The 24,041-nt window shown below is 30.0% G+C and overlaps 2 protein-coding genes across 3 annotated transcripts in view; one reads left to right on the top strand and one right to left on the bottom strand.

Moving 5' to 3' along the window:
• Positions 1-345, bottom strand: part of LOC134711296 (E3 ubiquitin-protein ligase FANCL-like) — a 33,919-nt gene extending 33,574 nt beyond the window's left edge. The window contains exon 1 of one of the 2 annotated variants that reach the window (XM_063571825.1): positions 226-345. The gene's annotated coding sequence lies outside the window, so the exon portion shown is untranslated. The remainder of the gene's footprint in view (positions 1-225) is intronic. The other variant, XM_063571826.1, reaches the window with a different exon arrangement.
• Positions 343-24,041, top strand: LOC134711298 (GTP cyclohydrolase 1-like). Its single transcript, XM_063571827.1, has 6 exons — positions 343-778; positions 10,828-10,937; positions 12,372-12,427; positions 14,880-14,911; positions 16,681-16,765; positions 17,666-24,041. Exons 1-6 carry the CDS (start codon positions 499-501, stop codon positions 17,787-17,789), a joined length of 687 nt encoding a protein of 228 aa, XP_063427897.1. The 5' UTR covers positions 343-498; the 3' UTR covers positions 17,790-24,041.

Below are 24,041 nucleotides of genomic sequence, written 5' to 3'. Positions count from 1 at the left end.
AGTATGGAAACAGGAAAGCATTTATGTTTAAATGGTCTAACTTTCTATAATACATATATTATATAATATAGATCCTGTATCTTACATTCTGAAAAATAACCCCTACAAAATAGGACTTGTCATCTGCTTCGGTGTTCAGGTGTTTCTGCATTTACATATCGTAATTGTTATTGTTAACATTAAACTCTATCAACTGTCAACGCTTCTAACAACTTACTAACTTACTAAAAAAGTCTAAATGTGTAAAATGTCTAAAATTCGGTTTTTCCCGCAGTTTTAAAATATAATTGGAAGTTTCAACTTTCATACAAAATTTCGTTCTAGAAAACGTTTCATTGATCGTCTACCGTTCAAAGAATTTTAACGCCTCCACTTACAGAAGAGTTATAAATATAAACAAGCACATTGATTTGCCAGGCAGAAAAGGACTTAACAGCTTTACGAAGAGCATTTAGAAACTGTCACTTGAATATTCGCAATCTACGGAATTGAGAAACAATGACTGAGAGCGGAGCACATCATTATATTCCTGATCCAGACAGTGAATTGGAGAAAAAAGTTAAAAAGCTGACTTTGGGGGCTGGTGAAAATGACAAGGACACTGAAAATGATAAGCCTCGTAGGGATGAAAATGCACAATTAAAAATTACAGAACATTATAAAGGTATTCTTTCGAATTTAGGTGAAGACCCAACTAGACAAGGATTAGTTAGAACTCCTGAAAGGGCTGCTAAAGCATTAATGTTTTTCACAAAAGGATACAATGACAACATCAAAGGTTAGTACATAGAGTTGCCTAAAAAGGGATCATTAAAATATATCTATTTGATTTAAAAACAAAATTTTGAAATTAAATATTAATCTGCTTTAAAAAAATATATATCATAATTTTATTTTCACAGTTATCTTAATTTTTTTAAATACTCCTTTTATCATGTTTATATTATATAGCAAACTTATTTTTTTTTATTATGTATCTAAATAAGAGAATATCTAAGTTTATAATATTTTCAATAAACTTCATACTTATATATAAATTTATTTCTGCCAGAAAATCTATGTGAAAATCATGTATAGATTGTATATACAATGATATATGTCAATTTCTAAAATTATATAAATTTACCATATTTATGAATACATGTATTTACATTTTAAAATTTAAAATTATTCTATAAGGGTAATACAAATGTTTAGGGGGTCACTTTTTTACCTTTGAAATATGTGAATAATAAAGTGGTCAATAATTAATGGTGTCATATTCTACTATTCACATGATAATTGTCCTGAACAAGTACATGATGTATGAAATAACTGCCACTGGACGTTAAGCAACCAGCAATCAATCTATTCACAAGTACATGTGTACTGTACCTAAGAATGTCAGACACTAGTAATTAATAAAATATTTGATGGCTATCTTATCTACATATTTGTCAAAATTTTATTTACATATATACTGGGGAAGGTCATTTGACTCCAATGTCTATCTCCTATTATGTCATAGACTTAAGTCTTATTCAAATTTTACTGCAAAATTTCATATATGACGATTTTTATTAATCTAACTCGTTGCCCTTCAGCTGAAATAAGAATTATTTTAGAATTATAAATATGATTTGTCTTCAGGATTTCTCTCTCTACTTTTTGCTAGTAAATTTACTAGTATAAGATTTAAAAAAAAAAGGGAAATGGAGTAAAATAGTATGAGAAATCAATGAAATAAATGTACCAATAATCTGGAATATTCTTCCTACCCCTTTTACTTTATATTTTATTTAAGTTTTTTAAATAATTGCTAACAAAACCAAATAAACTAAAGCAATACTTTTCTTATTTATGCTAGTGTGCAATCCAAATTTTAAAAGAGTGAGGGAAAATCAGTTAAAATTCAGATAAAATGTACTGAAATACATGTTTACAAATTACCTGCAAACAACTTTCACGACATAACAAAACTATAAAAAAAAAAAAAGTCACAATGACATGAATGTATACATATTACATTTTGTATTTTGTATTATAAAAACTTTAATGTACTAGGAGTGAATGTATTGTTAAAACCTGGTAGAAAGGTATGAATGGTTCAAAGGTCATTTTTGAAATTCAGAATTACATGCATGAGGTTCTGGATGGGGTTTACAGAATAATGAATAAAGGGGGGGAAATATAAAAAGATATAGAACACAGAAAATTCAAACGAAGAACCCCCAACCAGACCCTCATGCTTGTTACATTGTAAAAATAAAGCCTTAAGGAGGCTCGAGGGTATAAAAATTTAAGAAAAAAATAAACAATTGTTTTTCATTACAAATTTTATTTATTACCTTTTGTAGTTGTTACTTTATCATATGGTACAACAATCATTCAAAAAAATCAATTCGTGTTGGCCCCAGATGACTTTTAAAATGTATGCATCATTGAAAAAGTCCCAAATTATCTTCCTTTGGTAGAAAAATGCCATTTTTTGGCTTAAAAACTGAAATATCTTTTTAAACTCATTGGTGACATATTTTTTTTAATATAATTTCCATATAAGCTGTACTTAAATTAAATTATAGTAAAATTTGAGCGATTTCTGTAATAAAGTTCTTTTTTTATTTCGATATTATTTTTATTTCTCCTATTACTTCAACAGAAAAAAAAACACCTTTTCAAAAATGTATGTTTCTTTCGAAGGCAGATTGTGAGCGTAAATGAACGGTGACCCCACTTTTTTATTTTATTTTTCTATTAACTATAAGATAAAGTTCATTTATAGAAAAATATAGAGAAATCCTATATAAATGATTTAGACCCGCGAACCCCCTTAATGAAAAAAACATGTAAAGGTGTTGTTAACAGTAGGAAGACCTCACAGTTATGATTGCATGTACATGAATAAATCATTATGTCATTATGACACTGTAGTATAGTTATATCTGTTGGTCTATGTACATATGTATATAGATATAAATTAAAAAATCAACTAAAGAAATAATTAAATAGTCTAACAAGGATAATGTGTGATTACGAGTATAGAGTGATTGTGGAAAGGTAGATTGGTAAAAAATGTATAATTTACACCAAATTCCAAAAAACAGGAATATTCAGTGTAAACTTTATGACAGGGTTTATTTGACCTTCAACCTCATTTTCATGGTTCATTGATTAATTTCTTTCTCAGATACTGCTGTATTAGCAATACAGGTCAATCATAATTGGTATACGGAGTGATGTGATTGAAGTGCATCCATCTGAAAAGGGTCATAGCTGATCTCATTGTCATGATATCATGGTCTCAAATAGTATAATAAATAAGTGTATCATGTTTAGTTTATGGAGTGATTGTTAAGTGTTCTTGTCCCTTTAGCTAGGTCCCTCTGATCGTTTACATTGGAATATGGATAATGTTAGGTTTATGTGATACTAATGTAGCAAAATCACTACATCATTTACATTTATAAAAAAGAAGATGTGGTATGATTGCCAATGAGACAACTATCCACAAAAGACCAAAATGACACAAACATTAACAACTATAGGTCACCGTATGGCCTTCAATAATGAGCAAAGCCCATACCGCATAGTCAGCTATAAAGAAGGAAGTCTTCCAAGGTGGGTTTAAAAAGGAGATACTTAATTTTTACTACTTTAGAAATGCCCAGGATACTTCCATACCGATATTAAAAGATCATTCACACCACTCTGTGCTAAAATAGAACACCCAAGGGAGGAAAAGACTTGAAACAAACTTAACTTTAATTTTAAACACAAGAATGTTTATAGAACTTATGGTTTGTGTTTCTGGAAATCTGATTGAAAGAAATCTTAGCTATTAAGTTTTTGTTACCTTCTTTGTAGTTTTAAATAGAATTTCTGGTCAAATGTGCAGTACTTTTGTTAACTGTTTATATAGAAAAAAATTACAAATATATACAATAAAAATAAGGTGATGTGGTATTATTGCAAATGAGACAACTATCCACTGAGTTTCAAATGAAGTGGCTGGAAGCAATTACTTTAGGCATTGCACATAAGATCATGCTTTTCTGCACTGTATCAATTCATTATTTTCAAATAAACCTTTTTCAGTCCTACATTTACAAAGTTAAGATTTAAGTGATAGTTTATGTAAAACCTTTTGAAGAAAAAATACCAAATTGATGTATATCACAACCAATGTCTCTCGTTTTTGCTATTTTATTACTGTGTGTTGCATTTAAATTAAGAAGCATTTATAATAAATAAAAATACTGTATATTTTATGATTGAATATTTTGCAATTTCATTCAATTAGGCAGAAATATATTTTCTTGTTATGTTATGGAACCTAAATAGCACTTAACTTCAGAATTTTGGAAATCCATTAGATATTGTTTACTTAGAGAACTTGCAGTTTATTGAGGGGCCTAATGGGGGGTCCTCATCACGGATCACGGAAAACAAAAAATATCAATCACGATTCACAAAAAATTAACATTACCAAATCACGACTTAATTTCCTCAAAATCACAGATCACGATAAAAATTGGCATCTTTCACGGATCACGACATGAAAACATCCTCGATCACGAAGAACGAAATTAACCCATCAGCCCCCTCTTTATTCTTTGACTGTCTGAATCTGTTATTCATATATGTAAATAACATTCATGAATGGATCAAATGTTTCCTATGGCCTGATCAATACACATAATTCCACTTAAAACATTTGACAAATCAGTTCACATCAACAAAACAAATCACAATTTTATTGATCCTTAATTTTGTCATTTTTACAATTTGTCTGGTAACTAAATATAAACACTGACGGCACTCCTCGTCAGTATTGCTATTTTACCAATAAACCATTCCGCTATTTTGTTAAATGTTTATAAATGGTTTAACTACTGGTTAACTAGCAAATTAGATCTGTTAAATGGTTGCTGAACTTTTATTACAGAATTAATTGGATTTCAATATAGTTTTATTGAGATTTTCATTATATGTCCATTTTAAACTTGCATGACATCAAAAATGACATTTATCATTAGCTCTGATGCCAGTTTTACATACAGATATGCTTCTGTTTAATTTTATGTTCTGCTGATGATTTGAACTTGAGCAGATTTTCATATCTTTACATTTACATGTAAATATCTTTATGGAATCTATCCAAAACTGTCTAACCAAAAATTGCTATCTAGTTATTGGAAAAAACAGTTATGAGCCACTCAAATCATACCTAAAAGCTGTTTTACACATGTATTGACATCATTGAAAAATTCATCTTATAGAAAAATATCTTGTGCTGTACAGCTTTGACTCTAAATACAAATGTGAATCTTAAAATAAGGCTTGCATTTTTCTCGGGTTTGTACTAAATTCAAGACATTTGAAGCCCTAATGGAAATATTATTTATAATGAATAAATTACATCAGATTTTTTTAATTTAATGGGGCATAAAATAATACTTGAAGTTTTTGTCATACTTGACAGGTTTTTATTTAAAAAAAAAAAATTAATTATACAATTTATATGGAAGAGGACTTATTACCTTTCCTTAATAGTACATTCCTTATTTTTATATGTAATAAAATTTCAAAATTGAAATACTGGTTTCTAAAAAGATATTAGATTTCTTATGAATCTCTGAAGGATGTTATTTCTGTAGCTTTTTTTTAATTTAATATGGAGTATTAAAAAAACTGCATGAAAGATTTTATTAAAAAAACAAGTTACATAGTCAATTTATATGAAAGAGGACTTGTTACCTTTTTAGCTCACCTGGCCCGAAGGGCCAAGTGAGCTTTTCTCATCACTTGGCGTCCGGCGTCCGGCGTCGTCCGTCGTCGTCGTCCGTTGTCGTCGTCGTTAACTTTTACAAAAATCTTCTCCTCTGAAACTACTGGGCCAAATCAAACCAAACTTGGCCACAATCATCATTGGGGTATCTAGTTTAAAAAATGTGTGGCGTGACCCGGTCAACCAACCAAGATGGCCGCCACGGCTAAAAATAGAACATAGGGGTAAAATGCAGTTTTTGGCTTATAACTCAAAAACCAAAGCATTTAGAGCAAATCTGACATGGGGTAAAAATGTTTATCAGGTCAAGATCTATCTGCCCTGAAATTTTCAGATGAATCGGTCAATCGGTTGTTGGGTTGCTGCCCCTGAATTGGTAATTTTGAAGAAATTTTGCTGTTTTTGGTTATTATCTTGAATATTATTATAGTTAGAGATAAACTGTAAACAGCAATAATGTTCAGCAAAGTAAGATCTACAAATAAGTCAACATGACCAAAATGGTCAGTTGACCCGTTTAGGAGTTATTGCCCTTTATAGTCAATTTTTAACCATTTTTCGTTAATTAAAGTTATCTTTTACAAAAATCTTCTCCTCTGAAACTACTTGGCCAAATTAATCCAAACTTGGCCACAATCATCTTTGGGGTATCTAGTTTAAAAAATGTGTGGCGTGACCTGGTCAACCAACCAAGATGGCCGCCACGGCTAAAAATAGAACAAAGGGGTAAAATGCAGTTTTTGGCTTATAACTCAAAAACCAAAGCATTTTGAGGAAATCTGACATGGGATAAAAATGTTTATCAGGGCAAGATCTATCTGCCCTAATATTTTCAGATGAATCGGTCAATCGGTTGTTGGGTTGCTGCCCCTGAATTGGTAATTTTAAGGAAATTTTGCTGTTTTTGGTTATTATCTTGAATATTATTATAGATAGAGATAAACTGTAAACAGCAATAATGTTCAGCAAAGTAAGATCTACAAATAAGTCAACATGACCAAAATGGTCAGTTGACCCGTTTAGGAGTTATTGCCCTTTATTGTCAATTTTTAACCATTTTTCGTAAATTAAAGTAATCTTTTACAAAAATCTTCTCCTCTGAAACTACTGGGCCAAATTAATCCAAACTTGGCCACAATCATCTTTGGGGTATCTAGTTTAAAAAATGTGTGGCGTGACCTGGTCAACCAACCAAGATGGCCGCCACCGCTAAAAATAGAACATAGGGGTAAAATGCAGTTTTTGGCTTATAACTCAAAAACCAAAGCATTTTGAGGAAATCTGACATTGGGTAAAAATGTTTATCAGGTCAAGATCTATCTGCCCTGAAATTTTCAGATGAATCGGTCAATCGGTTGTTGGGTTGCTGCCCCTGAATTGGTAATTTTGAGGAAATTTTGCTGTTTTTGGTCATTATCTTGAATATTATTATAGATAGAGATAAATTGTAAACAGCAATAATCTTCAGCAAAGTAAGATCTACAAATAAGTCAACATGACCAAAATGGTCAGTTGACCCCTTTAGGAGTTATTGCCCTTTATAGTCAATCTTTAACCATTTTTCATAAATCTAAGTAATCTTTTACAAAATCTCCACTGAAACTACTAGGCCACAATCATCTTTGGTGTATCTAGTTTGAAAAATGTGTCCGATGACCTGGCCATTCAACCAAGATGGCTGCCACGGCTAAAAATATAACATAGGGGTAAAATGCAGTTTTTTGCTTATAACTATGAAACCAAAGCATCTAGAGCAAATCTGACAAGAAGTTAAATTGTTAATCAAGTCAATATCTATCTGCCCTGAATTTTTCAGATGAATTGGACAACTGGTTGTTGGGTTGCTGCCCTCCAATTGGTAATTTTTAAAGAAATTTTGCCGTTTTTGGTTATCTTGAATACTATTATAGATAGCGATAAACTGTAAACAGCAATAATGTTCAGCAAAGTAAGATCTACAAATAAGTCAACATGACCTAAATGGTCAATTGACCCCTTAAGGAGTTATTGCCCTTTATAGTCATTTTTTAACAATTTTCATTAATTTGGTAAATTTATGTCAATTTTTACCAAATATAGTTCTCTGTTACTAATGGGCAAAGTTCATGATAGATATAATTGTAAGAAGCAAAATCATCAGTAAAGTAAGAACTTCAAACACATCACCATCACCAAAATACAATTTTGTCATGAATCCATTTGTGTCCTTTGTTTAATATGCACATAGACCAAGGTGAGCGACACAGGCTCTTTAGAGCCTCTAGTTACACTGTATCGTAACCTTAGTAGATAAAAGTTGTAGTACATTGCTCTAAACCAAAACCAGCAGCTCCTCTCCTATTATAGAATTAACATAGCTTAAGACGACGAGGATTAATTTACCATATATTCCAAGTCGAATGGAGTACAGTAAATTGAAGAAACTTGTCATATATATATATATATATATATATAGCTCCCCAGTTATCATTTATTTCTGCCATAGCATCATTGACTAGTTGTCAAAATCTTAAAATGAGGATTTTTTTTTGGCAATCAACAGATTTGTATTAAATAAAAGACAATTATGAAGCTTTCATCCAAATATGTAAGAAAAATTTAAAACTTTAAATACTGATTTTTAACAGGATATTAATTGAACTACTTATGAACCTCTGATGGATGTATGTTAAAGAGTAGATTTATATAACATTGTACTTTTAGATTTTTGTATTCAATGGGGCATACAAAAAAATGCATTAAGTTTTTTCATACTTGAAAGATTTTTATTCCTAAAAACGAGTTATGTATTAAATTTATACGCAAGAGGACTTGCTACCTTTTTACGCTGCATACCTTAGTACATTAGTACATTGATTTTAACCAGAACCAGCATCTCTTCTCCTTAAATAGAATTACATAGGTTATAATTAATACAAATAGGAGTAATTCACCATATATTCCAAGCAGAATTGGAGTACAGTAAATTAAAGAAACTTTGCATATTGCTTCCCATTTATATTTTTATGCCCCAACTATGATAGTAGAGGGCATTATGTTTTCTGGTCTGTGTGTACGTCCGTCCGTCCTTCTGTCCGTTCGTTCATTCAGGTGAAAGTTTTTGGTCAAGGTAGTTTTTGATGAAGTTGAAGTCCAATCAACTTGAAACTTAGTACACATGTTCCCTATGATATGATCTTTCTAATTTTAAGTCCAAATTAAAGTTTTGACCCAAATTTCACGGTCAACTGAACATAGAAAATGATAGTGCAAGTGGGGCATCCGTGTACTTGGGACTCATTCTCTTTTCTTTTGAATCATCATTAACTGATGGCTTTTGATTTACATTACTTTTTTAATTGATTGTTGAATGTTATAGTTCATTAAAACTTTTACACCAAAGAAAATCTGAATGGAAATATTTGTTTTTTTTGCACCACCTCTGATAGTAGAGGGTCATTATGTTTTCTGGTCTCTGCGTCCGTCTGTCTGTCGAGCTTCAGGTTAAAGTTTTTGGTCTAGGTAGTTTTTGATGAAGTTGAAGTCCAATCAACTTGAAACTTAGTATACACGAGCCCTGTGATATGATCTTTCTGATTTAAATGCCAAATAAGAGTTTTTACCCCAATTGTAAGGTTCACTGAACATAGAAAATGAAAGTCCAAATTTCAGGTTTAAGTTTTTGGTCAAGGTAGTTTTTAATAAAGTAGAAGTCCAATCAACTTGAAACTTAGTAAACATGTTCTCTTTGATAAGATCATTCTAATTTTAATGCCAAATCAGAGAATTTATCCCAATTTCACGGTCCACTAAACATAGAAAATGAAAGTGCAAATTTCAGGTTAAAGTTTTTGGTCAAGGTAGTTTTTAATAAAGTAGAAGTCCAATCAACTTGAAACTTAGTAAACATGTTCTCTTTGATAAGATCATTCTAATTTTAATGCCGAATTAGAGAATTTATTCCAATTTCACGGTCCACTAAACATAGAAAAATTTCACGGTCCACTAAACATAGAAAAATTTCACGGTCCACTTAACATAGAAAATGATAGTGCAAGTGGGGAATCCGTGTACTGTGGACACATTCTTGTTGAAGACAATTTTCTTCCATTGGATAAAATTCCATCTGGCTTGTGAAAGTATATTTTGTAGATTTGCTGCATAAATTTTAAGCAGTGAACATGATTGAAGGCAATTTAAAGCTTTTTTCATGTGCAATGTCATTCTGTTGCAAGGGAAACCATGTGCATGACTTTTTTAGTGTGATTGATTATATTCTCATTAACAATTTCTTTTTATTCATATGTTACAAATTTGAAAATGAAAATGTCTGTTAGAATTTTAAAATTTAAATTTTTTTGCAAAGTGAGTTCAATTTTTGTCAAATAGTTTTATTTTTTCATCTTTTACAGAAAAAAAATCAAAATAATTGTAATGTTGAGAAGGTTATTTAGGAATTATTAAATATTCAGTGTTAAAGTATATTGAATCCATGTACTTTAACAACGTATGTTAACATAACCAAGTGCAAACATATTCAAATACTATATATAAATCAAACAGGATGTAATATTAAATAATTCAAGATTGCATTTGTTTTATTTTTAAATATCTACATATAGACCATGATTTTGGAAATTTTTGATTGCAGAAAATAGAAAATACTTTAAACTTAAAGAATAAGTGCAAACAAATGACATTATATCATTTTCTTGGTACTACAAGTTTTAGTTTAAAGCTTATAATGACCTGGAAAGGGGACAGGTATTCTCTGAATTTGTTCTGTCCTTCAACATATTTGATATTGATATTAATTTTATGTATTGTCTTTATTAAATATGTGATTTTGCAATGAAGTTTTATATGAAAGGGTCTGGTGAGGGGATTTGTTTCTATAGTATTGATTCTTTTGAGTAATTTTCTTATTTTTTTTTTATATTTAAGCACCTCAATTTTCTCTATTCTTTTATTCTTTTCCTATTTTTCTCTATTCTTTATTTTTTGGCCCTTTATGATATATTTTATCAATTATTCTCTTCTCCAAATCTTCATTTAACAGATTGTTTTTATTTATTTTACAGAGGCCTTAAATGATGCTATATTTGACGAAGATCATGATGAAATGGTGATAGTTAAAGATATAGAAATGTTCTCCCTATGTGAACATCATTTAGTTCCCTTTTTAGGAAAGGTAATTTTAATGATACTGTATAGAGTATAGAGCAATATTTGCATTGGCAGACCTCAAGAATGAGGAGAGGAAGAAAGGGTCTTTCCCCTTTTCTCATGATTTAAAAAAAACTAACTTTAAAAATCTCAAAATTAAAGTAGACCACACACACACACCTGTTTTAACATCAATACATATGCACTGTTCAATTCCAAGAAGTTAACTTTTTGAATTTTTCAAAAACATGAAACCTTTGTACCTTAAATAAAAAAAAGTGATTACAAGAACTTTAAAAAAAAAAAAGTCAAGTATGAAAGAAAAATTACGTTTAAATTACCATTCTTCAAACATTTTTTGAAAGATCAGCCTTATGCTTTGATTAGGAAAGCAAAAATAGAAATAATGCTTTATTTAGAACATGTTAACTAAAAAGGAAATGAATAATTTATTTCACCAATAACATATGGTTTACAATGATGAGATTTTAATCCCTTTTTACACTTTACAACTAATGGAGGAGAAAAATGGAGGAGTTTTCTGAGAGAGCCATCAACCTAGTACAAATGAGATATTTACAAATCCGTCACATTTTTGTCTGGCCTGCGTCTAAAGTTGCAAAAAACAAGACATAGGTGTTGATTTTAAGGTGACAGCTGCAGCATCAACAACTGTTAAGTTTTCTGCTTAAGTTAGTTTGATTGGAACTAGTTGTGATAGACTGTTGATATTTCATTTAAAGTTCTATTACCGGTACTTTCAGTACAGATCAGTTTAGTGACTATTTAAAGGTCCTGCCCCCTTGGTCAGATCCAGTTACTGAATTACTTTGCAATATTCGATGTTAGGTTTTCTGCTTTAGTTAATTTGATTGGAATTGCTTGTGATATCAAAGATATTTTGAAGTTGCATTACTATCAGTGTAACATTTCAGTTTGAAGACTTATTTGAGACCCTGCCCCCTAGGTCATGGTCCAGGGACTTTGAATTATTTACCCTTTTTCAATTAAGTTGTCTGCTTTTGTTTGATGGGGACTACTTACAGTATTTATATTTTCTTTAAAAAGTACATTACTCTTTGTACAACTCAGTTTGTGGACCATTTCAAGACCCTACCAACTAGTTCATGTTCTAGCAACTATGAATTGATTAGTAATGTTGCTATTCTTCTGATTGTTTTTCTCAGGCGAGACATATCTCTGTGGCAAGAGTTTTGGTCATAGTTATAGATTGTGAGAATGCTTTTGCACAAAACATATACTTTTGATACAATATTGAATAAATGGTATATGTCATTTTTCAATAAAAAAAAATCTCTACAAAAAACACTGTCTAAACATTATATAGAACACTACATCTTTTTTTCAAATTATGCCCCAATTATACAGCACTTAAAACATTTAATATTAGATCAACTTTTAGTATTTGAAGTATTAAAAATATCTCTATCCATTTCAGGTTTCTATAGGATATTTACCAAATAAACGGGTATTAGGACTTAGTAAATTAGCAAGGTAAGAATTGATATATCTAATTGATTCTATCAAAGACGCAATCAATTCCAGATTGCATTAGCGCTATTGATTCGTAGAAGTTTGTTTATATTAAATCTAATAATTGGTCATTTTATTGTTACTGATACTTAGGTGTGGTAAAGATAAGCCAATAACTGACTTTACATTACCAAACCCAGTAAAAACATGTCCGTAATAACATTGATATTTAGCCCTATATTAGGAACACAGAGGCGAGTGACATCATTGATACTTTGTGCCACTATCACTCCCTTTAAAAAAATGCTTTATCCATCCATAGATTTTCTTTAAACAAATTTTACATGAATAAACAAGTATTTAGCATCATTGATACTTCGTGCCACCATCACTCCCTTTATGAATTGCTTTATCCATTCATAGATTTCCTTTCAACAAATTTTTCGTAAATAAACATGTATGTTTAGTTTGCCTTGATTTTTTATGGTTTGTTTAATGTCAGCCAAGTATAGTGATTGGAAATCAAGTCACATTATAGATATAGTCTCTTTATTTAGTAATTCTGATATATTTTCATAGCTTTTAATGATTTTGAATATAATACTGTACAGTGGGAGTTTATTTCGATGCTGTATTGAAAAATTTTAAATAGCTGTGGAATTTTCCGTTTAAATAAATTAAAATCAATTTCTTTGTGTTTATCTTATTGAAAAAAGATTTGTTTAACTTACATTGTATTTAAAAAAAAAGATTGATAACACATTTCTATGCTTAATTTCATGGCTTTTAATAAAACAACAGAGTTTAGTCTTTGAAGTTAAAAATAATGAGATGAAAAAGTAGTTGATTTTTGTTGTCTCTGCAATAAACAGGTACTCGGCAAAAAGTCAAAAAAAAATAATACTAAACTCTGAGGAAAATTCAAAATAGAAAGCCCTAATCATATGGCAAAATCAAAAGCTTACTTACACAAAGATCATAATGTTCTTTCTTGATGTTTATTTTTGATTTCTTTGGTTTATTGCTAGTTTATTTCAATTCCTGCAGAGACCTGAAGAGTTGCTTTGTTGCCAGGTTCTGGCTGTTACTTATAATGAAAGTCATGTACATTACTCAATTTTCTATCTTCTACCAGGAACAGATATACTGTTCCCAAGCTTCTACCACTACTCATGCCAGCTTAGGGATTAAGTTATCATAGTCTTTATCTGAAACACAACAAAAATCAGACACCAATTAACATTAAAGCTCAATAATTACATTAGATGTATGTTTCATTATAATACGTTATTCTGATTGGCTAACAGCACATCACATATTATTCCGTAAACAATTGCATGAGACAATAACATTTATCATGCATGATGACAGGAGGTCCCACGATAAAGTGCACAGGTGAATTGAATAAAACTGGATAAAAAATCGTGTTTTGATGATCCTAGCTTAAACAAATGTAATTATAATTATTGAATGCTTCTTTTCGTAACTTTATAGGGTTGTAAAAGCGTTGACCGTGCGTACATTTTTAGAATGAAGCGCTTCCGCGCTTCATACAAAATGTACTTCGGTCAACGCTTTTACACCCCAATAAATTTACAAAAAGAAGCATTCAATTCTTAAATATAATATATTATATTAATTCTTAATGCTGATTGGTACCCCATAAAAACTCAGTTGAAGGGTAAATAAATGATTTATATTGACAACCTGTAAAACAGTGATTTCCGTGCAGAATAAGATATTAGGTACATAAAACACAATCCTATTTCAATAGAAGCTATTTTGAGTTTTTTAGTTGGCAAGACTGTGCAAAAAAGACCAAGGGGTAAACATGATGGTTAACATCACCATATTTGAGTACTTTTAACCAACTTATTTTCGCTGATACTTTATTTCGCATTTAGTGTTTTTGTATCCCAATTAACAGCAATTTAATTTCACGTTTTATTGAATTATATATATTTGCTAAGATTTATATTCCCCCTTATTTTTCTTTTCATGACAGTTGCAAAAATGAATTGCTTGCAAAACTATGTTGGTTTACAATTAAAAAAAAATTATCTATATTTATTAATGATATAGAGAGCCGTGGTGTAGTGGTTAGTGCATCGGACTACTAACACAAAGGTTCCTGGTTCGATTCCCGTTTGGGATGAAAATTTCAGGAACTCAATTTTCGGCTCTCCCTTGACACCATTTGTGAGTATGGTCTTGAGGAAACGATGATAGTCCGTCGGACGGGGACGATAAATGGCTGGCCCGTGTTAAGAGAGAGCCATATCTCTTGCACGTTAAAGACACCCTTGTAGATTTCGAAAAAGAGTAGGCTAATGCCGCTACAAGGCAGCACTCGCACCCGCAAAGTGGAAAGGGATTAATATAAGTTGTAAAACTTGTTTCCCAATCCACCATAAATAAATATGTTTAAACTAATGATATAGACTTTGTCATAAGATTTCAATTTGTTTTTCAGAATAGTAGAAATTTACAGTAGACGGCTACAAGGTAAGAATTTTCAATCAACAATAAAATTGGTTTATTTATACAATTAAATAAAATTTGATATAATTATTCCTAATACTGAAAATTAACACAAAAAAAACAAGTGGAAGTATGGAAGATCTGCAGCCAATTTTGATCTTCTTAAATTCCAATTTCTTAGGAAGCAATAAACAGGTAGAAAAAAAATCAAAATATGCCCTCATGAATTTTACAAACCCCTTTTCATTGCTTTCTTGCAATACTAAGCTTACTGTTTGTGTCATATGTGTACATATGTATGTAATAATATCTTCCATAGATTTTATATTCAGTATATAAAATGGTAAAATATCATTTCTTTTAGGTGTATCCATGGCAACAATCTGCATTTATTTGCTATGAAATATTGCAAAAAGGGGGAAAAGACGCACATATTTCCCCAAAATTTTGCTAAAAAGTAGAATTTCAACCGCTTGAAGTAATACATTATCTGAAACAGTTTACATTTATCTTTCAGAAAATCGAATGAAAATCATGTCTTTCATCTCTTTTTTGTGTAAAACTGCATCTAAAACTTCGTGTAGAAGAAAATGTTTGTAAACATCACATTAATTTCTGGACCAATGGCCGGTCTAGCTAAGAAAATATAGAGAGTCAAACAGAAAATAGCCCATAAAACATGTAAAAAATAATCTTGATGTTCTTATAAACCATCTTTGAAGGCTAAATTAGTGCTCAGTTGTCTAAAAATGAATTTTATTACACAAGAACTTTCATATTTGAAGAATCCACCTGGGCCCAAAATGCAAAACCAAACTCCTAACTGCATCCACCCACCTAAAATAAAATCCTGAATCACTGCCTACTACTGATGCTTATCATAGATGCTTGATTTGTTATTCTGTTTGTCATTGTGTTTACCATGACGATGTCGTTCTATGAAATGCACTTTATCTTATAGTACATTCATCTCTAAATATGATTTAATGCACACAATTTGTGATTTAATCATGATCACTTTATAAATAAAGATCTCATAGTAAGATTAAATACCCATTAATTTTTAAGCACCAAAAGAAAAAATGAAATAAAATTAATGATTTCTTTAAAAGCTCAAAATCATTAAAACTCTGATTTATTAGCCATGTTCCACTTATATTGTATTTAAGTGGCACTCAATACATTATTTTCAGGTATATGAGAAATACTCCACGGTTCTGTAACTTGCAGGATGAAAAGTTATTTTATTTTCGTTGAAATGAGCCAGTTAAACAACATATATGTTGCATAAAAATACACAGTGATTCAATGTGAATAAAAGGAAAATGTAGTGTGTATGTTCATGAGACAGCAATCTCAAAATAAAAACAGCCAAAGACATTTCTACGGAAACATGTATTCTTCAACAATAGACACAAGTCTGAACAATATTTCAAGCTTTGAATTTACCAAATTTCTATAAAAAAAAAGAATAATAATTAGAAACATTTAAAGATTAACTGTTTTAAAAATGCCTCATTCTCTCCTCCTACCTAAAGCAAATTAAAACATCATATGTGTTTATTTAGAGCACAATATCATACATTGACTTCAATATATAAAAAAGAAGATGTGGTATGATTGCCAATGTGACAACTACCCACAAAAAAACCAAAATGATACAAACATTAACAACTATAGACCTGAATAGGTTACATATAAAGTGAAGTAATAAAAGACTTTAAAAAAAAATTAAATGCCTTTAAGACCCTTTATTTTGATAGTTTAGACTTATAAAATTGATTATTTTTTAGTGCAAGAAAGACTAACAAAACAAATAGCAGTGGCTATAACAGAAGCTATACAGCCCTCGGGTGTAGCTGTTGTAATAGAAGCTACGTAAGTTTTAGTATAAGCTATATTTCAACTTATAACATTAATCATTTACTTATGCATGCAAACTAAAATTAAAATTGGGGGAATCAAATTTGATATTTTTCATTGAAATATTAGTAACATAGTTGGGTAGTTGCCTCAATGACAATCATACCACACCACCTTATTTTATTATTTATTTTATTTTGTTGAAAATTTACATTGGCTGAAAATATATGAATATTCATGTGACATTATTATAACATTAATAAAAACCAATGAACTAAGTGAATATGAAAATGCAAAACAAAACAAAAAAGTAAAACCAAATTAAGAAATTCACCAGTGAAAAGTCTGCTTCTACTTGTTATCAGTTGATTAAAATCTGACCAGAACAATAACCCAATGTCGACTTTGGTATCAATAATTCTTTATCACAATACAAATACTGATGACCATGCTTTGTAAGTACATATGTTAGGTATCTTTGTTATGATTTAAATGAATATGGGTTTGTTTGTGCTGTCTCTTTGATGTTGTGAAAATTGTTTTCATTCATTCTAAGACATTAATCATTTGTTTTTGCATATTTCAGACAATACTTTAAATTCTGATATTATTGCCATGTTTTTATTATTGCAAAATATGCGACAGTTATAATCACAACAATTTAGTATTGCATTTCAATAATTTTTATATGAATAAAACAGCATTTTCTCAATATTGCAAAAAATAAAATCAAGTTTAAGTCTAAAATGGCAAAATTGCAATAATAAATGCAGGCAATAATTTCTGAATTTAAAGTAATCCATTTATTGTGTTTGCATATTTCAGACCAGAATTATTTGTATTTACATATTTCAGACAATAAATCTTTGTATTTACATATTTCAGACAATAATTCTTTGCATTTACATATTTCAGACACATGTGTATGGTTATGAGAGGGGTACAGAAATTAAATAGTAAAACAGTAACCAGTACTATGCTTGGGGTATTCCGTGACGATCCAAAAACTAGAGAAGAATTTCTAACATTGATACGTTAACAACAGAGCATGTCATATGTGATACAATAACAATAGAGCTGATCATCTAGTCGTGCTGATTTTTATTTGTTAAAATTTGTTAATCTTCTGGAAGCCTTTCTTCCAAGGAAGGAGTAACAATTTTACTTCCAATTTGGAAGTTGATAAAGGAAATATTGTTTTTAAAAAGCATTTATAGTATTTAAATTTTTAATATTTTAGATACTGGTTATCAAAATATTATTTAAGAAGTCACTGTTTATTGAGTTCAGAGCCGATTATGCGGTTTTGAAGTCTTATGATAGTGAAATTTTTCACTTTTGTAGATAGCAATTTTCAATGATTAAGAAAAAAAGATGTGTTTATGGACTTAATATTTTATACAAATTTTGAATACCCTCACAAAAATTCAGTACTGAAATATTTGATATACCAAACCCATTAAAATCCACAAAAGGGCACAAACAAAAATAAATCCTCAGTTTTCAGAGGAAAAAAAGATTTATCTCTAAGATTTATAGGGTTTATATCTATCTTTTAGTTGTGCAAGGGTAGTCATAAACCTTTTAAAATGGGTTATGAAGGCTATAAAAATATGTTTTTTATTTAGAAATGATGTTTTATTATGAGTTTAATATTTTCATACATTCCTGAAAAACAGTTCGGGTATGGTTTATGTGATATTTTTATTTAAATTATATTTTTATTTAAACATATATTATGTTTTATAATCTGCAATAGGTACTTGTTACAGAGTAAATTTTAATAACTTTTTTCAAATTTTCTAAAAGATGAGATATTTATGCCTTTGAGCCTAGGAGAATCAGTTCATATACACAAAATATAAATTTATATTTTTACATTTTACTCCTCTTCTCAAGTATATACCCAGTGATATAAATACATTTCCTCTGGGACAACTTATAATGCAGTTATTGAGTTTCGCACAATTTTGATTTGCACTTGCATCATTTAGAATATAGCACAAACTCTTCACTCTTTTTTTTTTTTACTATTTTCTGAAAAAATAATTTTGTGTTTGCATTATGAATGGTGGTGGATGTACGTCATCAAATGATATATTCAGAAAAGTGTGGGAGAAAGTCACATGTACCAGTCTCTTCTCTAAGACAGAGAGAGGAAGGCTATAATTGCATTCATCTTGTCTGTCTGTTCTTCAAAAACAAATATTTCCCCCTATCTTTCTCAGCTACTGCCAAACAAAATGAATTTATATTTAATCAGTTACTTAACAATGATGATTTGTAACATGTGAACACTGTTTGAATCTTTTACAGCTAATTTCCTATCAAATGCTGAGTCAAACTTTGGTAGGCTTGCTTGCTCTGTTTGTATAAATGTTAATTCAAGCTTTCTAATTAACATTACAACAAATGGAAGTTATTAACCACCTTGACTGGCTATACAGCCCTTGCACAGAAGGCAATTTTTATCTTAATAAACATTGACATCTTGAATCAGTATATATAGGCATATTTTAACCCATATATATTATGTTAAATTTGATTGGATGCTATCCCAATTACAATTGTACAATATACAAACAAAGCAAGCAAGCTAACCAAAGTCTTGCTTTACATTCATTAGAAAATTAGCTGTTAACATCACCTTCCTGTTTGTTGATACTTTGGATTTTTCAATATTTTAAATGAACCTAAATATTTACGCCACAAGTACAAAAAGTTATCAAAAAATAGTATGTCATCATCCAGGAATTTGTGAGTTGTAATGTGTGCAAGCTTTTTGTGTCTGTCAGACACTCAATTTGTGTGTTTTTTTAAAAGATACTCAGTGGTGGATCCAGAAATTTTTAGAAGTGGGGGCTCGCTGACTGCCTAAAAGGGGGCCCACTCTGGTCATACTTCAGTGATTCCCTATATAATCAACCAAATTTTTTTCAAGAAAAGAGGGGGCCAGGCCCCCTGCCCCTCTAAATACACCTCTGATACTTTGAAATAATAATGGTATGCTTAGCAAGACAATGCAAGCATTGTTGAAAAATTGACTCTTATTTGTAAAACTGTCAAAATGAGAGATACCCGGTAATTTATTTTAATTGTCTTATACTATTTATTGATAGCATATTTTGTGTAATATTTATTAGAACCAAATGCAATAATAAAAACCAATTGAAAGGAATAATCTATATGAAATTACATTGCTTTTGTATTATAAATGATTTTATATAACAGTGACATGTTGTGTAACTTGTGTACTTAATTGTTTTCTTTATATTGTGGGTTCTCAAATTTAGTTTAGCTTATGGAGTGTATGTCAGTTCTGTACACTACAGGACATACACCCCCTCCTTTCAAAGGAAAAGATACCTAATGAGACACCAATTACCAATAGTCCATTTGCCAATTACTGATTTCATTCTGTTATTACACACTTTTTAAACAAATTACTTCCCTTTGCTAATGCAAAGTATGATGAATTGAAAATGATGTATCGGTGGTTTACCTCATTTGATATGAAAAATAATTTCTGATGTTGTAAGTATTTAGCTAAACAACAAGTTAATGTAAATAAAAGATTTCAAAACCTTAAAGAATACTCACATTACGCACAGGTAAATTTGCTTTTTCTGCTAGCTCTCCATTGTAAATAAAAGTTAATGTTCCCCCATAAGGGAGACAACTAAAAAAAGGTCTCTAATTACAGGGTCAACTACGGAACTGGCAAATGGACTACAATGTATTACAACTTAAAATAAAATAAAAATTAACAATGAGAATCTCACCTTAAAAAGAAAATCTGAAAGGCTGACCATCTTAATATTTATTTGTTTATGTTATCATCATATCAAATTATTTATTTGTTCTCAGTGACTAAAACTATATGTAAGTATTAATTAACCCTCCTTTTTCTCGCAATGTACTTACGGTAAAAATATGTAAAACAACTAATGGTGGGTGATCAATTGTATTTTCACTTTTATGTATCTGATAGCTGTCTCTTGTTATGCATATGTCCTAAATCTTCATCTTTCTAAAATAATCATGTAGAAAATATGTTTTAGATTGGAAATCACTGTATTTTATATCAGAATTATATCCTTCTTTCAAGGGTGGTGTAAAATTCGAATATGCAGATTTTTTCAAAATTTTATAAAAAAAACCAACCAAATTACCAAATTTCCAATGATATGGTGTCTGGGACCTAGACTATTGTATTTATATATTTATATATTGTTAATTTATTAATTTGTTATTTCAAATGCATTTCTTTGAAGTTTATTATCTTTTTTCATTGGGCTTTTTGTGACTACGCTTTATGTAGGACATGAAACCACAAAGGACCAAGAATAAAAACTGATGGTTGTGATTTAAATGAATCATTCCTTAAATTTGAATCTACCACATATATTTCAGTGGCAGATCTAGGATTTTATAATACTTTATAAATTCCTTAAATATTATAATAGAACTAGAATTTTTTAGGGATGATTTTGTGCTCAAAAATGATTTATTTTCCAATAAAAAAGAGGGAATATACCCTCTTAGCTTCCCTGCATCCATCCCTGTATTAGTTATTTTGGATTAATGTAAACCAACTAATTTTCGTGAGCAATTTATTTATGAGTGTAGAAAATAATATGATTTGAAATTGTTGCGAATATGTATAACTTTCCTTATTTAACTACATCAAGTAAATTAGAAAATCAGGAAATTTTATCACCATTAAGTGGACTAGAAAAAGCTTAACGCGAAATATTGTATCTGTAAAAATATGTTTTGTTATATATTTTGCTCTGTAAACATTAACAGATATATTTCAAAGGGAGATTATTTGTTGTTTTTAGTGAAGTGTATTCTAAAAAATATATAATTTTCTGATCTCATAGATATAGGAAGATGTGAATCGTCTAAAGTATTGCTCATTTTTGTCGAGCCTTCGACTTTAGTCGAAAAAGCGAGACTAAGCGATCCTACATTCCGTCGGCGGCCACAAATATTCACTCTGTGGTTAAAGTTTTTGAAATTTTAATAACTTTCTTAAACTATACTGGATTTCTACCAAACTTTGACAGAAACTTGTTTATGATCATAAGATAGTATTTTGTAAAAATTAAATTCCATTTTTTCCATATTTTACCTGTAAATGGATTTAGTTTTTCTGCGGGGAAACATTACATTCACTCTGTGGTTAAAGTTTTAAAAATTTTAATAACTTTCTTAAACTATCCTGGGTTTGTACCAAAATTGGATAGAAGCTTATTTATGATCATAAGATAGTATCCAGAAGTAAATTTTGTAAAAAAAATAAATCCACTTTTTCCGTATTTTACTTTTGAGTGGACTTAGATTTTCTTCCAGTTAACATTACATATGTGTAAAGTCTGCAGTTAAAGTTTTTAAGACATTTATTAGATTCATAAACTATGCTGGATTTTTACCAAACTTGGACAGAAGCTTCTTACCATCAAAAGATTGTATCAAGATGAATATTTTTATTGATTTTTTTCTTCATTTTTGTTGAGCCTGCGATTTAGAGCAAAAGTAGGCGAGACACTGGGTTCCGCGGAACCCTTACAATTATTTTTAGCAACAGTCAAAAGTATCGTTATCAATTTCAAATTGGTAATGATACTTTTGACTGTTGCTAAAATATGAACAATACTTTCCTCTGAAAGTCTCCAAGTTTAAAAAAACTGCCCAGTCAATAAATGTATTATAATAATATACCTTTTGTACTTATGGTTTATATTTATATACATTGTTCCTGTGTTATATTTATATTTTAGTAATTTTATTTTTACTTTGAATTATAAGACAAAAACCTAAGCTGAATTATCTGTGTACATGAAAGCTTTTTTATAAATATATACTAATAGATGGAGATTTGTAGAATTAAGTTGGTGGTTGGGCTATGAACATATAAAAACTTATAAATTTGTCAATGAGTGAAAAATTATTTTTTATCTTGTACATGGAGCAAAATGACTGCATAAAAATTATAAAATACGGAAACATTTTAAAGGAGTAGGTCCAGTAAGACCCCTTTTTGGCCCCAAAATATAGCAGTTTTACAAAATTGTCAAAATGTAATCTTTTAGTTATTTATTGGACAGAAGAATGCTTCTGCTACATAAATATGGACTTTTTTTGACAACGCAATGCACACATATCGGGTACTAGCACCATTAAGTCATGCTAAATTACTGAAATCTTCACAATTCTAGCATTTTAGTTAAATTTTAGACAGTTTTCATGTAAAACGAATGTGGCTGCATTTGCGTTCATTCTTTATATTGAAATGTAAGTTGTATTTGATGATAATACAAAACAGATATAAAAGTTGAGGATGAACATGGATCACTTTCATTTTTAACAAAAAGTATCTGAAAAGTGACATTTTTCGGCATTTATGGAAGATTTTTCATATTAAAGGTTAAATCGGATCTTTTTAAAGACTAAACGAGTTAAAATCTAGCAGAAAAACTTATTGATTCAAATGAAATAGCCACTTTAGTGTTTAAAAAGACGTAAAAATGTTTCGTCAGATGAACCTGAAATTTGATGCCAAAATCGGTCCTTACCGGACCTACTCCTTTCTTTGCATTGTAAAGAAAATAAATAATCATTTTTAATTCAAAATATGTCCATTCAAAATCCTAGAGTCTCTGATGACAAGATACTTTGATTTCTTGCCTCAAATCATTGAATTATGGATCCAGTGTTTCGGTTATAGTACAGAAATTTGACAACACTCCTTTCTACCTTCTGTCCTGGAATCAACCAATGAAATCTCAGCCTTCATATTTTTGAAACTGTGTTTCAACAGGACAAAACTAGAGGATCCAAAAGGGTTTTCTTAACAGAACGTAGAAAAGAGCAACATATATTCTTGTAAACAAAGCATTGACACAGGATAGACATTTCAATCTTATTGTTTAAACTTAAGCATCTTCTATACCCTTTAGGTTAAATATAGGTTACAATATATGGCGTTCATTATCACTGAACTAGTATATATTTGTTTAGGGGCCAGCTGAAGGACGCCTCCGGGTGCGGGAATTTCTCGTTACATTGAAGACCTGTTGGTGACCTTCTGCTGTTGTTTTTTCTATGGTTGGGTTGTTGTCTCTTTGATACATTCCCCATTTCCATTCTCAATTTTATCAAATTCTTAAGATCCTATCCATGCTCATGTGAAGCACTATCCATGCCCATGTCAAGCAACAACAATCTTTGATTATTAAAATATTCAAGTAACAAAATGCTGTGTATGTGTAAAATCATACATTTT

The sequence above is a fragment of the Mytilus trossulus genome, chromosome 3 (genome assembly GCF_036588685.1).
Source record: "Mytilus trossulus isolate FHL-02 chromosome 3, PNRI_Mtr1.1.1.hap1, whole genome shotgun sequence".
Taxonomy (NCBI): domain Eukaryota; kingdom Metazoa; phylum Mollusca; class Bivalvia; order Mytilida; family Mytilidae; genus Mytilus; species Mytilus trossulus.
The sequence above is the reverse complement of the archived record's forward strand: the minus strand, read 5'-3'. Positions and strand labels throughout refer to the sequence as shown.